Source organism: Callospermophilus lateralis, chromosome 6, assembly GCF_048772815.1.
Source record: "Callospermophilus lateralis isolate mCalLat2 chromosome 6, mCalLat2.hap1, whole genome shotgun sequence".
Classification (NCBI taxonomy): Eukaryota; Metazoa; Chordata; class Mammalia; order Rodentia; family Sciuridae; genus Callospermophilus; species Callospermophilus lateralis.
The window spans coordinates 64,450,147-64,466,106 of NC_135310.1; the positions used below are offsets into that span (position 1 = coordinate 64,450,147).

The window sequence follows — 15,960 nt, forward strand, 5'->3', positions numbered from 1 at the left end:
TACTCTCCACACTTTAACTTCTCTGCTATGTATTTTGATATTTCTAAGTGACAGGCATTTGATATTGCATTATTATAGTTATTGTGTGCCAAGTATATTGTATTCCCTCTGTTTATTAAGTCAATTCTCAGAGCAGTTTTACTTTAGAAATGAGGAGATTCAGAAACAGGAGGGTTAAAGATATAAATGCCAGAGCTTAGGTTCTTGTTTTTAAAACCTGGGTGTATGAGCTCCAGATACTTTATGGCCTCCTCTGCTTAGCCTTCTTTTTTTTTTCTTAATTCAGTTTTTTTTTTTCAATTGTAAATATTATCTACTAATTTCCTGCTACAGAATATGAAGATTTTGCTTTCTCATCCATCTCCCTTTATTCTTCCCCTTTTCCAACCTGTTCCTGTACTGGCACTTCTATCATGTAATTATACAATTTTTGGTAAATTCATATTTAATATATATTAGGCATACTTAGATAATGTCATTTATATTACTCTGGTTAAATTTCTTTTAAAATATTTTGTCTTCCTAGAACTAGTGACTGATTAACTCGGTTATAATATGTTTGCTTTACTTTATCTTTCTGTTAATTTATCCCAGAACCATTTGTTCCTATTCTTTTATTCCCCAAAATCACTCATGTGGAAATATTTTTCCTGAGCCCTTCATTCTCCAGTCTGGACTGATTACATTGTAGGCGAACGTAGCACCATTATGATCATAGAAGTGATCTATTGGGACTTCCCTTTTTTTTTTTTCTCTTGTATGGTTAGATATCTAAGTCTTTTATATGGCACCTTATTCTTGTTTGAGAGTTCAATGTGTTTTTGTTATTATAAGGATATTTAGGGTTTTTGGTTCTTTTGAAATTTTCTTTGATCCCTGTATTAACACCATTTCCCTGAAGTTCCTTTTTTCTATATGATTTGTTCATAATCTTTCATGTTAGAATGCCTTATTTGTCTGAGGATCTTTTATATTAGAGGGGAACAGAGGAAGATGATTGGAAGGTCTCTGTACACAGGTAGGACTTTTCAGTGGTGGGCTTCATTGTAACGTAAAGGATCAACAAAACATTTTCATGGGCCATGCTCTCACCCCACCATCATTTTCTGGTTTTCCTTTGGGATGGATCAGTTTTTCCAGGTAGGAATCTTCTAGCTTTCTATCTCAGGTGGAGGCAGCTGAATTGTCTGAGATTTTGGAGACAAGATAACTAGCAAGGAGCTAGTTATCCCATTGTTCAATATTCAGAATTTTAGTTTACTTTCCTGTTTTCTCTAAGGGGTTACACTGCCATTCCTGTACCCAGATATTTAGCTGACAGTTTCACCTATGTTCTCTACCCATAAATGCTAAGTGAACGCCAACAGCAACCCAACATATCAGCTACCTATAACCAGATACCATATGGTACAGATTCTCACAGAAATAATAATGATGATTATAAAAAGAGTTTTAAATATTCAGCACCTATTATCTGATACACTTGAATCAGACTCTACTATTATAATGCCTTTAAACATTCCTCCTTTTTCCTTCCTTATGTTGCTCCTGGAGAAACCCATAGCACTGAAAAGTCGTGATGACACTATTTTTGCAGTCCTTATAGATATTGAACAGTATTTTTTACCAAATGGTGAGAATAACATTCAAGTTTTTCATTTGTCTTTGATAATGTAAAATTCTTCACAAAGTAGCTGCTGATCATACCTCCATGCAGTATTCTCATGTCATATACATTCTAAATAGCAAAAAGTTACATTACCACAGAATCTAAGAGACCCTGCTGAGATCATAAACAGGTAAGAAAGGCAGTGTGAATAAAAGAAACCTGAATCACTGACTCAGAATTCTGTCAATTTTTGCCATTTTTTCTAGGATTTCTCCCTTCTCTTCCATTCTAAGAGTGCTATAGGATACATGTGGCACTTAAATATATAATCTAGCTTTTCTCTAAAACTTTCAGTCTATCCTTGTATTATCAAAGTAAGAGTGATATACTCCCATGGTTGAAATAAAACAGTTACTTGTTGAGTGATATATTAAATCATGTTATATTTTTACATTTGAGGGCTTTGATACCACAGACATCAATAATGGTTTTACTCATTTATCTATTTTTCTTGTGGTATTTTGGGTTGAATTCCAGGACCCCGTGCATGATAGCAAATGCTTTATCACTGAGCTACATCTTCAGCACTTTAAAAAAATTGTATTTTAAGGCAGGGTCTTGGTAAGTTGGCCTTGAACTTGAGATCCTTCTGCCTCACCTTCAAAGTAGCTGGGATTAAAGTGTTAACAATATTGTTAGTGCTTATGTGCCTCTTCCTCTGCCTTCAGTGAAAATATCCTAAATTTGGTATTTTCGTAATTTAATCACATTATATATGCCCATATACCTAAGTAATATTATTTTGTATGTTTTAAAATTATGTTGCATAGTGTTTCTTTAATGTTTTTTTCCTCAACATTGTGAGAGTCATCCATATTAATACCTATACCTCTATTTTTTTTTCATTTTCACTAATCTTGTCATAAGCTGTGTCTCATCTGCTAAACCTGTTACCATCTGTTAGGTGTTTAATTTCAGTTATTGTATTTTTAAGTTCTAGAATTTTAATTTGATACTTTCTTGTCTCCATTCTCTGATAAATTTTTCCTTTTATCTAAGCTATTAAATATATTAATCGTATTTTAAAGTCTGTCTGAAAATTCTAGTATATGATAGATCTTCTGTGGAAAGTATTATCTTTATTTTTTTTCTTCAGTCATGAGCTCCTACTTAATTGTAGGCACCAGTTAAGTTTTGATAGAATTCTGAACATTGTTTATGAAAAATTATAGGGATAATTTGTGACTCTATCTCAGTCAACTACAAACCACACCCATAGGCCAAATCTGGCCTGCCCATTTGTTTTTGTCTGGCCTTGAGCTAAAAATGTATTATTTTTAAATGGTTGAAAAATTATCTAAAGAATAATAATATTTGGCAACACATGAAACTTACATAAAATTCAAACCTAAGGGCCCATACAAAGTTTTTAATAGAATATAATTACACTTAAAATATTCATGTGTTATCTGTGGCTGCTTTTGTTGTGATACAATAGCAGAGTTGAGTAGTTGCTGGACAAACCTAATGACCATGAGCCTACAATATTCTAAACTATTGCCAACCCCTGCTCTCACTAGAAAATATTTCTCTCCAGACAAGTTCTACTTCTGATAGGTCCTTAGGGTATCAGGAAGATCACCTTAATTCATTCAGGATTTAATGGATTCAAAGTTTATCTTAAGCTTTTGTGACAGCTGGTCAATTTCTGGCTCACCTATAGTTGGTAGTTCTAACTAAAAGGTTAGAACAGGTTCCTGTTCCTTGTTAGGTCCAGTACTTCAGTGTTGGTTCATTCTCAATAACTTTCCTTCTCCCTGAGATCATAACTTCAAATCCTTGTTGCCTCCAAAATTAACGCTTTTAAACTGACCATATATATTTGTGTATGTGTGTATGTGCGCGTGCACATGCATATGTGCCTTTTCTTATAGGGAGTTTAGTCTATAAGAAACTAGACTGACATTGTCAAAGTTCAAGGTATTACATCTCCAGGTTCTGCAAATCTTTCTGTCTCATTTAGGACAGATAAAATCCTTATAGTTAGTCCCAAAGCCTTACGTGTTCTGAATGACTACATGGATGAGAGTAAAAACAGGGTCAGAAGAAGCATAAATAAGAAAGCAGGTTTATTTGCCATCAGTGCACTAGCACCTAACAAGTATAGGACTTAATATTCCAAAGATACACACCCATGGTGTTGGGAGTCACTTATATTTAGACATTTTTATATATTTTCATTATTTTTTAAGTATAATTACTAATAGAAAAACACATTTTTGTCCTTGCTTCAATGAGTTTTGTCAAACACGTATACTTACACCTATGTATACAGTACCTCAGTCAAGGTGCAGAACATTTCCATCACCCTTGGAAGTTCATTCCTTGTCTTTTCCAGTTAAATCTACCCTCTACAGAAGGTACACTGTTTTGATTTTTATCCCCATGTTAATCATTAATTTTTAAATGGCAAATTATAACACTACTATGAGTTGCTGGGTGTTACTGACATTTTCATTATTCAAATTTTACCTGCTTCTCTAGATTTGTTTTTTCTCCCTGCCTTTTATGTGGTTCTAGGGACCAAATCGAGGGCCTCTCACATTCCAGATAACTTACCTTACCACTGAGCTATGTCCACAGCCTTTTTTAAAAAAAAATTTTAAAGTAAGGTCTAGCTAAACCGCCTACGCTGGCCTTGAAGTTGGGATCTACCTGCCTCAGTACTCCCAGTAGCTGGGATTATAGACCATGCACCACCATACCCAAATTGACCCCAGATTCTTTTTATTTATTTATTTTTTTGTTAAGGTCAAGTCTGCCTCTTAATCTAGTATTTTAGTTTAAAGCTTCTCTGATGAAAAAAAGTTATACTAACATTAATAGTCACATACAGTACAGGTACGTAATATCTATTACAGGTAACTTGGTCTTTTAGAATAATATTGAACTATCCTGAATTAGCAAAAATTAACTTCTATTTAACTCATATTTCCATGACAAGACATATACTTTATTCTTAATCCTCAGTAGCCCTTGAAAGTGGATGGGGGGAGTGGTATTTTCAATTTACAGATGAGAAAAAGACTGCACAAGTTGTTGATATATATAATCCCCCTTAGAATTAACCAACTGCTTCCAGAAATACATTTTTCTTTTGCTCATTGAAGTACTCCAGGTTGCAGGTACACAAGGAAACAGCCAAATTGCATTCCAAAACTCAATTTCCTTTTTTGTTTTCTGAAAATTCATAGGTTTCCCATTCCTTCCATCCTCCAGCATAGTGTTGAGCCCTGAAAACACAGCAAAGAGTGAACATTCTCTCCTGTTTCATAACAGGGTTTGATAGAAATTTCAGAAATAATGTAATGGAACTCATATTAGACTTTCCAGACTATTTTAAAAATTGTGTTGCTTTTGAGTAAGATGAAAAGATAGAGGCTCTTTGTCTTGCTATCCTGCACTTACTGACAGTAATTATAAGGAAAAAGAATTTGTTTGATGCTAGGGGATCAAATGGAGGGCCTATGCATGCTAGGCACTTATCTGGAACATTGATCTACTCCTCAAAGTGTCTGTTTCAATAAATGTGTATGAAACATTGCAGTATGTTGAGGTTTTTTTTTTTGTGTGTGTGTACCAGGGATTGAACTCAGAGGCACTCATCCACTGAGCCACACCCCCAGCCCTGTTTTGTTTTTTATTTAGAGGCAGGATCTCACTGAGTTGTTTACCACCTCCACATTGCTGAGGCTGGCTTTGAACTCATAATCCTCTTGCCTCAGCCTCCTGAGCCCCTGAGATTAGAGGCATGTGCCACCACACCTGGCACAATATACATTCTTGAATCTATTTCTTCCTTCATTTTACTCACCTCTGTGAAAGCCCAGAGATATTGCTGTGTCCAGAGCCTTTTTGCTTCTCCTTCCGGCTAAACAAGAAAACACTAGACTGTCGGATTTGGATGGCTTTACTTCATGGTACTTCTCTTTGAAGTCTCTTGGGTTCATCTGTAGAGCTTCACTTACCTCATTCACTGGGGAAAATATGTGAAGAATTTCAATTAATGTTTGATACAGTAATTGAGAAAATATATTTCTTAAAGACACATGTCACTTACATAGTATATTGACAGATCCTGGGATTTTTCCATATTCAAGAATTTCCCATGTCTCTCTGACATCAATTAGCATAATGTTTTTGGAATTCAACAGGTTTTTGAGTTCCTTATAAGTGACAGCCTTAGAAGTAGCAGTACAAAAATTGTGGCAGCTTTCCTTTATTGACTTCAAATCTGGAAAAAAAAATAATTTGGGCAATTTTAAAGTAACATCATGCTAAGCACAGTGGTGCATTCCCATAATCCCAGTGGCTAGGGAGGCTGAGGCAGGAAAATCATGAATTCAAAGCCAGCCTCAGCAAAAGTGAGGTGTGAGCATCTCAGTGAGACCCTGACTCTAAATAAAATACTATATAGGGCTGGAGATGTGGCTCACTGGTGGAGTTCCCCTGAGTTCAATCCCCAATACAAAAAAAAAAAAAAAAAAAAAAGTATTAAAGTAACATAACTATTAACAGCCAGAAAGAGTAGCTTAAGTGTTTCCTCCCTACTGTCAGTCATCTAACTATAGTTGATGTTTTTCTTTAAAAAAAAAAAAAAACTATTCATTTTGAATTGTAATGTAATAAATACATTATTTGATTTCTGCTCCTGCTTCCTAAAACCCTTATAATTTCCTGAATGATAGTGCTAGAAGCATCTTTTGTTCTAATATTTGGTCTTTCACTCTGGTTCTATGCATAGAGCTACTGATCATACTAAGTACCTCTTTATCTGGCTATCCACCTGTACCTTTTATTATAGTATCTAAAATAAACAGATAAATGTGTTTCCCTGAGTTTGCTGATCCATTCAAGCAAATTACTCAATCTGAGAAGGGGTAGTGGAAATCCTTCATTTACAGCCAGTTGTCACAACTGTGGGAGGCCTTTAATTGCCACTTCGTCTGAAGTGAGAGCAGTGTTGTGGGACTGAGTCCTTAATCTACTGTGTTTTCAGTATCTTTGGGTAGTTAGTTCAGAATTAAGTTGTAAGATAACCAGTTGCTCCACAGGGAGTTGAAGAATTGCTTGGTATAGAAAAATCCATGTTTGGTGGTAAAAGGGTTGTGAGCAGAATATAGAAAAATATATTTTACACTTAATGTTTTCATCCTATCTCTGAGTGGCAGGATGCAGCTCTCCTTTTCTCTGAATGCTTGATGCTAGCATTTTCTCTCCATATTCTCTCTCCAAGCCCTTCAATTGGCAGGAGCTTATAAATACACCTGCAGCTTTTGGTAACTGAATTATGGAAGTAACTTGAAAATCTTATTCTAATCCAAGTTACAATATTAAGACAATTTTAATCTCATTTCCCTTTGTAAGCAAATGTAGTAAGCCATAAGGACAGTACATTTTTTAAAAAATATTGTTTAGTTGTCAATGGATCTTATATTTATTTATAAGTGGTGCTGAGAATCGAACCCAGTGCCTCACACATGCTAGGTCAGTGCTCTACCACTGAGCCACAAACCCAACCCCTAAGGACTATACATTTTAAACTACACCTTGTAGATACCTGTTGGTACTGCTACTGCTAAGTAAATAGTAATATAATGGTATTGAACAGTAACTCATATCATGTGGTAGTCCACATTGACATAAGTATATTTAAATAAATCAGGAGAAGGAATGATCATATATTAGAATTCCAACTGACAAAAGTAGAATGAATAATGGAAATAGAAAATCACTACAGATGCTCCAGTAATGTTTGTTGCAGGTAAAAACCACTGATGAATACAAGACTTAGTGGGTGAAAGTATGATGAGAAATAGAATAATATCTCCCCATAAGATACATGCTAATTATAAAGGGAAGAGTTGAAAGATCCCGCTGTCATCAGTTATTCAAAGACAAGTTCATTAGTAATAAGCCTTGTTGATAACAGGCACTTCCTGGAACTCACATGATGCACTGAAAAGAGCACAGCATCATTTCCTTAGTATTCTTGCCAAAAATGCATGTCTGGAGTCTAATCAGAACAAACTTGGTTTACAAAATAACCAGTACTAAAAAGTATCACTATCCTGACAAAAACTGTGGAACCATCCCAGATGAGAGGAGGTTAAGAAAACATTACAATGTAATGTAAATCCTGAATTGGACTGGGACTGTAAAAATGACTAGGTGCAGTGGCACATGCCTGTAATCCCAGCAACATGAGAAGCCGAAGCAGGAGGATTGCCAAATTTGAGGTCAGCCTCAGCAATTTAGTGAGGCCCTCAGTGACTTAGTGAGAACCTGTCTCAAAAGAAGAAGGGCTAGGCACATAGCTTAGTGGTAAAGCACTCCTAGGTTCAAATCTAGTACTTAAAAAAAAAAAAAAGGAATATAAATGGGAAAATGATGAAATTCAAATAAGGTCTGTGAATTAGTATTTTTGTAAATATTAATTTCCTGATTTTAGTAACTATACTATTAGATGATTACATTAGGAGAAGTTGGGTAAGAATAAAGGGAACTGTTTTACTTTTCCAACTTCTGTATGGGTCTTTTAGGGCTCGGGTTGTAGCTCAGTTGGTAGAGCACTTGCCTTGCATGTGTGAGGCACTGTGTTTGATCCTTAGCACCAAATATAAACAAATAAATAAAATAAAGGTATTGCGTCTGTCTACAACCTTTTGTATAGGTTTAAAAAATATTTTAAAAATAAAATAACTAAGACATTGTTAATATCTGTATTTCACAAAAACTATTTATAAGAAAGGTAAATAATGCTTCAGGGGTAGAAGAAATAATGATTCAAACTTTAAGTGTTAAATATAAAGTGAAATTGATTTAAATATTTTAGACCTGGCATAGGAAAAAGGTGTGAAGTTCTAAGTCCAGAAAGAGACCCACAATAACTTACTGAGAATTCTGTATTTGTGAACAGTGATATTTCGAATTAACAGGGAAATGCTATTTTATTTAATAAATATGAAGGACAACTAACTAGGAGAAAACTTTAAGCAACCTATTATCTCATTCCTTTTGTATCTATAAGCTAATATCTTAGAAATACTAATTGAAGACAAGAGTGAATAATTTATTGGGGGGATTGAAACCAGGGGTGTTTTACCATTGAGGTACATCCCCAGTACTTTTCATTTTTTATTTTAAAACAGGAACTTATTAGATTGCCCATGCCGGCCTAGAATTTGCAATCCTCCTGCCTCAGTCTTCTGGGTGGATGGGATTACAAGTGTGTGCCACCATGCTGGCATCTATGAATAATTTAAATATTGGAATAGGAAGGCCATTCTAAACATGACAAAAAGATCAGAAATCATAAAGATTTGTCCTAACAAAAATGCTAAATTTACATATGGGAAAGTACAGAGAATTTGAAACAAGAGATAGGCAGGAAGAAAATATTTGTAACATAGCAAAGATAAAAAATGCTAGATATGGTGACCCACACCTAAAATCTCAGCAACTCATCGAGGCCCTAAGCAACTTAGTGGGACCCTGTCTCAAAAGAAAATTAAAAAGGACTGAAGATGTAGGTCAGTGGTAAAGGACCCCTGGGTCATTCCCCAATATCAAAACAAACACAAAACCCCAGAAAAGATTAAAAAAAAAAAAAAAGGACAAATTAATGAGCTCACACAAAAATACCTAAGGAAAAAAATCAATAGAAAAATGGTGAAAATAAAGTGAACAGGGATTTGACATGAGAAATACAAATGGCCAATGAAATGAGAAAAGTTGTCTAACTGCACTACTAACCAAGGAAATATGAGCGTTACACAAAACTTTGTAATTGTATCAGGCTCATAAAAAAGTAAGAGGACTCATAATATGCAGTATTGGTGAGGGTGTGAGGAACTGAGTACTCTCAGACGTTATTAGGAGTATATAATGTTAACAAACTTTTGAAGGGAAATTTAGCAGAAATAACATTTAAAGTTTGCATTTTTTTTTTTTTGCCCCATGATCTTACTTTTAGGAATTGATCTTAATATTAGTATGAATAAACACAAATGGAGATATGTTTAAATATGTTCATTGGCAGAACTCTATATAATGTTGAAAAAGTAGAAATAAGTTAGACATCCTTCTATAAGGATGTACATTCTACAATGGTATATTAATGTAAATTGCCCAAAATATAGAATTAAATGGAAAAAACTAGTTGGAAAACTGTGGGTAAACTTCAGGTTCCCAAACTTTCTTAGTTCACAATGCCCTTAATGTCTTCGGATTTTTTTTTTTTTTTTCAGAAGTCAAAAGGATGCTTAACAGTTCTATTTATTCAGTACAGTAGTTAAGAAAAGCCAAAATTAAGTTGCCAAAAAGGTGTCTGTAAATACCAGACACGTCTCCATTTTCTTTGATATTCTTGATGGCAAAGTGATGGGATAAAGGACAAAATATCTATAATTGTTTTAAAATACAGGTTTTCAGGCCGGGTGAGATGGTGCATGCCTATAATCCCAGCTACTTGGGATCCTGAGCTAGGAGGATTGTAAATATGAGACCAGCGTGGGCAATTAGGAAGAACCTGTCTCAAAATAAAAGACTGGGGACATAGCTCAATACCCAGTGCTTGCCTAGCATGCGTGAGACTCTGGGTTCAATCCCCATTATCGAGAAACCAAACAAACAAAATTCACAGGTTTCTATTAATTCCACTCCTAACTATATATTAAAAAGAATCAAAGACAGAGACTCAATTACTTGAACATGAATGCTCATAGCATTATGCACAATAGCCAAAGATGGAAACACAATAGCCAGATGAGTGTTCATGAACAAATGGGCAAATAAAATGTGGCATATACATATAATGGGATATTATTCATCCATTAAGAAGGAATGAAGTTACCCAGTGAAACAGTCCAGAGACAAAAGGACAAATATATTATTTCATTTATATGAAAATATATTCATAGACAAATTCAAAGACACTAGTTGAAGGCTACCAGGAGTTGGAGGGGGAAGGATAAGGATGTTATTGCTTCCTAGAACAAAATTTCTGTTTGCCATGATAAAATTCTGGAAATAGAAAATGGTGATTGTGGGGCAGGGCTGAGCTCAGGGGCAGAGCACTTGCCTAGCATGAACTAGGTCCTGGGCTCCATCCCCAACACCACAAATAAGAAAAATAGAAAGTGGTGATGTGGTACAATACTGTGGATGTAATTAATACTACCAAATTGTACACTCAAAAGTGGTTAAGCCAGGCCCAGTGGTACATCCCTGTTTTCTCAGCAGCTCAGGAGGCTGAGGAAGGAGCATCACAAATTCAAAGCCAGCCTCACCAACTTAGCAAGGCCCTAGGCAATTTAATGAGACCGTGTCTAAAAAAAAAATAATAATAAAAAGGGGTAAGGATGTGGCTCAGTGGGTGTCCCTGAGTTAAATCCTTGGTACAAAAAAAAAAGTTAAAATGGCATATTTTATATGTATTTTAACACATTAAATAAGTTTTAAAAATACATGTTTCCTATCTTTACATTTTTAAAATTTGGTTCATTTTTGTCTGCAAAATTAGATCTAAAAACACCTGGAATCAAATTATTTCTCTTTCAACTATCTGTTTTGTGAGTTGGTAGGCTGAATTTATACTTTTTCTACTGTTTATTGTTAGGAAGTAGAAAACTATGCTATTTTGTTTAGAAGAGCTTTATAGTTATACACATTAGTTAGATTCATCCTGAAAACTATTCTAATTTTATAAATTACGTTTAACTCAATTTTGGTATTTAGCTATTTGGAAACAATCACATGAAATAACTTGTGAATGAGATCACTTATGTTTTTCTTGTAGAGTCATTAAACTGACATTTAATTTTCTAAAATTCACCTTTATACCTGTGGGAAGGCAGTGGAAGGAGGAAATAATCATTGGAGACTGGACTAACGCAAGCATGTTCCCATCATGAGTCTCAGCTCCCCCAAGCCTCTCATGGTATAAGCCTCTACTCAACAGTAGTCACTTAAATCAGTGAACCAATATTTTGGGGGTTTTGTTTTGTACAACATATCCTGTACTTGTAAATCAACCACTTGACCTATTACTCAAACAAGAGACACTGATCTCTTCCTACACTGAAGAAACATTGGCAGTTTGGGATTTGCCAAGAAGTGATATGTGGTTCTTGAGGAATTTTTAAGAGCAATACCAAAGGGTCCAGGTAGAGTGTGTACTTAGCATGCTCAAGTCCCTGGGTTTGTTCCCCTACCCCACCACCAAAAAAAAAAAAAAAAAGTAATACTGACTATATCTGACATTTACCTTTTTAGCCTAAACTTTGAAAAATTTATAATTTTGCTGTTTTCACACCGGTACAATCTAATTTCACCTGGATACTCCTTATAGTGTACATTACAGTATGCAGACTAAGCTCCTTAATATAGTCTATGATGCCCTTCAACAAGTTGTTGTGAGATTTAAATGAAGTGAATGTATATCCAGGATGTGTTATAGTTTCCATATGAGATGTCTCCCCGCAAAAGCTCTTGTGGCAATGCAGGAATGTTCATACGTGAAATGAAATAGATAAGATTATGAAATGAACAGATGATGAGCTGTAAACTGATTAGTGGATTAATCCATATAATGGATTCATAACTTAAATAGGCTACTGGGTGATAAATGTAAGCAGGTAGGGTATGACTGGAGAAAGTAGGTCACTGGAAGAGTCCCCTTAGGGATTGTAGTTTGTCTCTGGCTCTTTCTCTGCTTCTAGGAAAGAAGAGCTGAACAGTTTTCCTCCACCAAGCCCTTCTGCCATTATGTTCTGTCTAACATCGGGCCTAGAGCAAGGAAGCCAGCAGACCATGGACTGAGACCTCTGAAACCAGAAGCCAAAATAAACTTTTCCTACTCTAAGTTGTTCTTGTCAAGTATATTGGTCATAGTGACAAAAAGATAATACACACAGGACAAACAAAATAAATGCTTATTTTTGCTTTTCCTTCAGGATTTACACACACTGTTATTTCTTAAGGGGTTATTTTTTCCCCTCATTTCTACATGGAACACCCTTCCTCTCTCTTAAGACCCAATTAAATGTTGTTCATCACCTCACAATTCTACTTCTAGGTATCTATTCTAGTAAAGCACTTGTTCATATACACAAAGTGGCAGGCACAATGATAATTACTGAAGAATTATTTATATGATAGCAAAGCACTGGAAATCACAATATTCATCAATAAATGGTTAAGTAAACTAAGTATATCCATACTATGGAATATATGCAGCATTTAAAAACTTCTGAATACCTAAATGAGACAAAACTACAGAAAAGTATGTACAAATCCCATTTACATAATTTCATATGTACCTTTACGTCTACTCATCAAAAAATGTTTAGAAGGGGTCTGGGGCTATAGCTCAGTTAGTAGAGTGCTTGCCTTGCACGCACAAGTCCCTGGGTTAAATCCCAGCACCACCAAAAAGTGTTTAGAAGGATCTGAGGCGGCAATTAGGATAGGGGGATGTATAAAGAGGGACTTACACTGTACTTTTTTTGGTTTGTTTAAATGAGAATATAATCATATAATATTAGCATTTTTTTTAAATGAAAAAGACTCTTTAATATTTTCTCCAACATGGGTAGATTTGTTCTTTCCATAGCAGTTTAACTAGGGTGGGCGGTATATGATGATTGTTTACTTATGTCTGTTTCTCTCAGAAATGGTGAACTCCTGAGCTGCAGAGGCTGTGTCCCCAGCAGAAGGCCTGGGAGATTAGGGGCTCAATAAATGATTGCTGAATAAAGGTAAAAGGAAACAACAGTTTGCTTAGAAAAGTCCATCTTAAACTCCAGAGAATGTTAAGAAGGAGTGGGAGGGCAGTGTTACATTGGGCCCCTGCAGCTGTATCCCCAGATAAAAGCTGATGCTGATGGAGAGGCAGTATGTAAAGCAAAAACGAAAAAAATGGACTCAAGTCCTGCTCTGAGTTCTGGACCCAACTGCTCCACTAACCACCTTCAATGTCTTCTGCTTCTGTATCTACGACCAGGGAGGTATTTTTATAGTTTTAATACGTCATAATCCTGGGTGGCTGCTTCATCCAGCAATGAGAGCTGCTCTCTAGTAGGTCACAACCTGTAACTTGCAAGGCTGGGACTGGCCATCTTGCTGGCTCCTTTGGGTCGCGAATTAACCTTCGTTGATCAAACAAGTAACTCTACCATTATAAACGCCCTCCCGACTATCATCCTGGTGCCATGTTTACCGGTCTCCCTGAGTTCCCTGAGCAGTTCCAGGCCCGCATAGGCTTGGCTCTGAAGGCACAAGAAGTGCTAGTGGGTGCCACATACCCAGATTTGCCAAAGAGTAATAACGGCAAAAGTCTAAAGAATCGAGTACCCTCGTTAATGCCATCCTTCCCTGACATCCAGGGGTCAAGCTCACCGCAGAGCTCAGTCTCCACGGACCCGAGGACAGCCCTGCGCGCAGTCCGGAACAGCAGCCAGGGCAGCATCCTCGCCCGCTGGCGCCCTCCGTGCTGCTGACCACTTCCTCCTCCTTTCGTCGCCCCCTCCCGCCCCAGGCGCGCTGCTCCCGGCTCTCGAGCGCCCTCCAGCCAACGGCCGGCAGAACGCAGTAGTGCCGGAAGGCGTAATCGCTGACCTAACCGTGCCGCTTTAAATCATTTGAAAAGAAACTTAACTTCTATGCTTTCTTTTTGTCTTTGCTTTTATTTTCTTTTTTTTTTATGAAAAATAGTTTAAAAGTGGAAAGTAGAAAATATTACAAAGCTTAAACATGAAGATTTAAAGTAAATAAACTGCAACTTATAACATGATTTTTCATACATTGGATTAATTTAAAGCAGACTACATGAATTTTTTCCTAATTTTTCTTAACTTAAATACCTGGTTTAGCTGAGTTCAGTATTAAAATAATCTCATAGCGTTATCTTCCCCCCCCCCCAAGTATTGGTGATATCTGATTATATATGATCATAGCTTTGTCAGGGTTAGGTTCAACTTTGTAAAGTATAACAGTCCACGTTGATACAATGACAAATTACTACAAATTTACTGGTTCTAAACACAAATTTATTAAGTACAGTTCTGGAGATCAGTAGTCACTTAGATAAAATCAATGTGTCCACAAGCCTGCATTCCTTTGGAAGACTAGGGAAGAACTTTCTGCCTTTTCTGTCTTCTAGTGGATGCCTCATTCCTTGGTTCATGATCCTTCACCATCTTCAAAGCCAGCATCATAGGACCTTTAAATCTCTCTCTGATCCCTGCTTCTGTTGTCAAATCTCTTCTTCCTCTGACCTTCACGTCTCTGTCTTATAAGGACCTTTACATTCTGACAATGACATAATGCAAGATAATCTCCTTCTTACAAGATACTTTACGTCTGTAAATTCTCTTTTACACTGTCACAGTTTCCAGGGATTAGAACTGTTAGACCAGGACACAAGAAAAGACCACTGACTCCAATTAAAATCAAATAAAAGCAAGCTAATTATTTCGACCAGCCGTGCTGCCTCTCCCTCTCAAAAACGGCGGGAACAAGACAGCAGCCCCAGTTTTCCTGCAGCCCAGCTTTATAGCCCAGAAAGTTACACAAAGGGGGTTACAGATAACAGAACTCTGACAAGCATCACACTAATGGTAGTTGACATTTTTTGTGGGCCCCAACATCAGAATTTATGAGGACCATTAGAGTCTCAGAGAGGGTCGTTGTCTGGCCAGGGAAGGCCAATATTTATGAGGTGTCACTAAAGTTTCAGAGAGGGCTGCTATCTGGTCAGAGAGCCAGGCATGGGTGAGTTCAAGGCACGGGCAGGCATTCCAAGCAGGTTCAGAATTTGCAGTACTTTATAGTAAAGCCGAAATTATCTTTTCATGGCTTTGTGGCGAGATGGCTCCCAATTTTAAGAAAAGATCAGGTTGGGTCTATCAGAACATGGACATCTTTGGAGTAGGTGGGGACATTATTCAACCTATTACGAAAGTTTCTCATTACCTTAAGTTTGTTCTCAGTTTGGTTCCCAAGCATAATAAAAAGCTATATTTATCTGAAAATTGATTCATAATTTAAAGACAAGATATTAATTCTAAGTAACATTAAAATGTATGTCCAAGGAATGATTTCATTAAGCATGCCCTTTTATTCAGTTTTCAATAATTCAATAATTAATAAACCACATTTTTATATTCATGATTTCATTCACAATTATGTTTTTCCAAAGCCATAGTCTGTGGAATTTATTTTGTGAACTAACTTTGAACTAAGATGTCCTCATACACTGTCGATGCATATATTTGTAGCATCCCTAATAT

At 36.2% G+C, this 15,960-nt stretch overlaps 1 protein-coding gene across 1 annotated transcript; it reads right to left on the reverse strand.

Moving 5' to 3' along the window:
* Positions 1-4,600: 4,600 nt before the first annotated feature.
* LOC143401881 (uncharacterized) lies at positions 4,601-14,993 on the reverse strand. Its single transcript, XM_076859468.2, has 5 exons — positions 14,978-14,993; positions 14,024-14,299; positions 5,730-5,903; positions 5,484-5,645; positions 4,601-4,902 (listed from the first exon to the last, which is right to left on the reverse strand). The coding sequence occupies exons 1-5, from the start codon at positions 14,991-14,993 to the stop codon at positions 4,679-4,681; spliced, it is 852 nt and encodes a 283-aa protein (XP_076715583.2). The 3' UTR covers positions 4,601-4,678.
* Between the last annotated feature and the right edge of the window lie 967 nt (positions 14,994-15,960).

Bases quoted from the DNA above. Each gene is read 5' to 3' on its own strand.
- LOC143401881 (XM_076859468.2), bottom strand. The intron at 5,904-14,023 runs GTACTCGATTCT...TTTTTTTTCCAG, and splicing joins GAAGGATGGCATTAACGAGG to ATTTGAAGTCAATAAAGGAA. The intron at 5,646-5,729 runs GTAAGTGACATG...TATTTTCCCCAG, and splicing joins AGGATCTGTCAATATACTAT to TGAATGAGGTAAGTGAAGCT.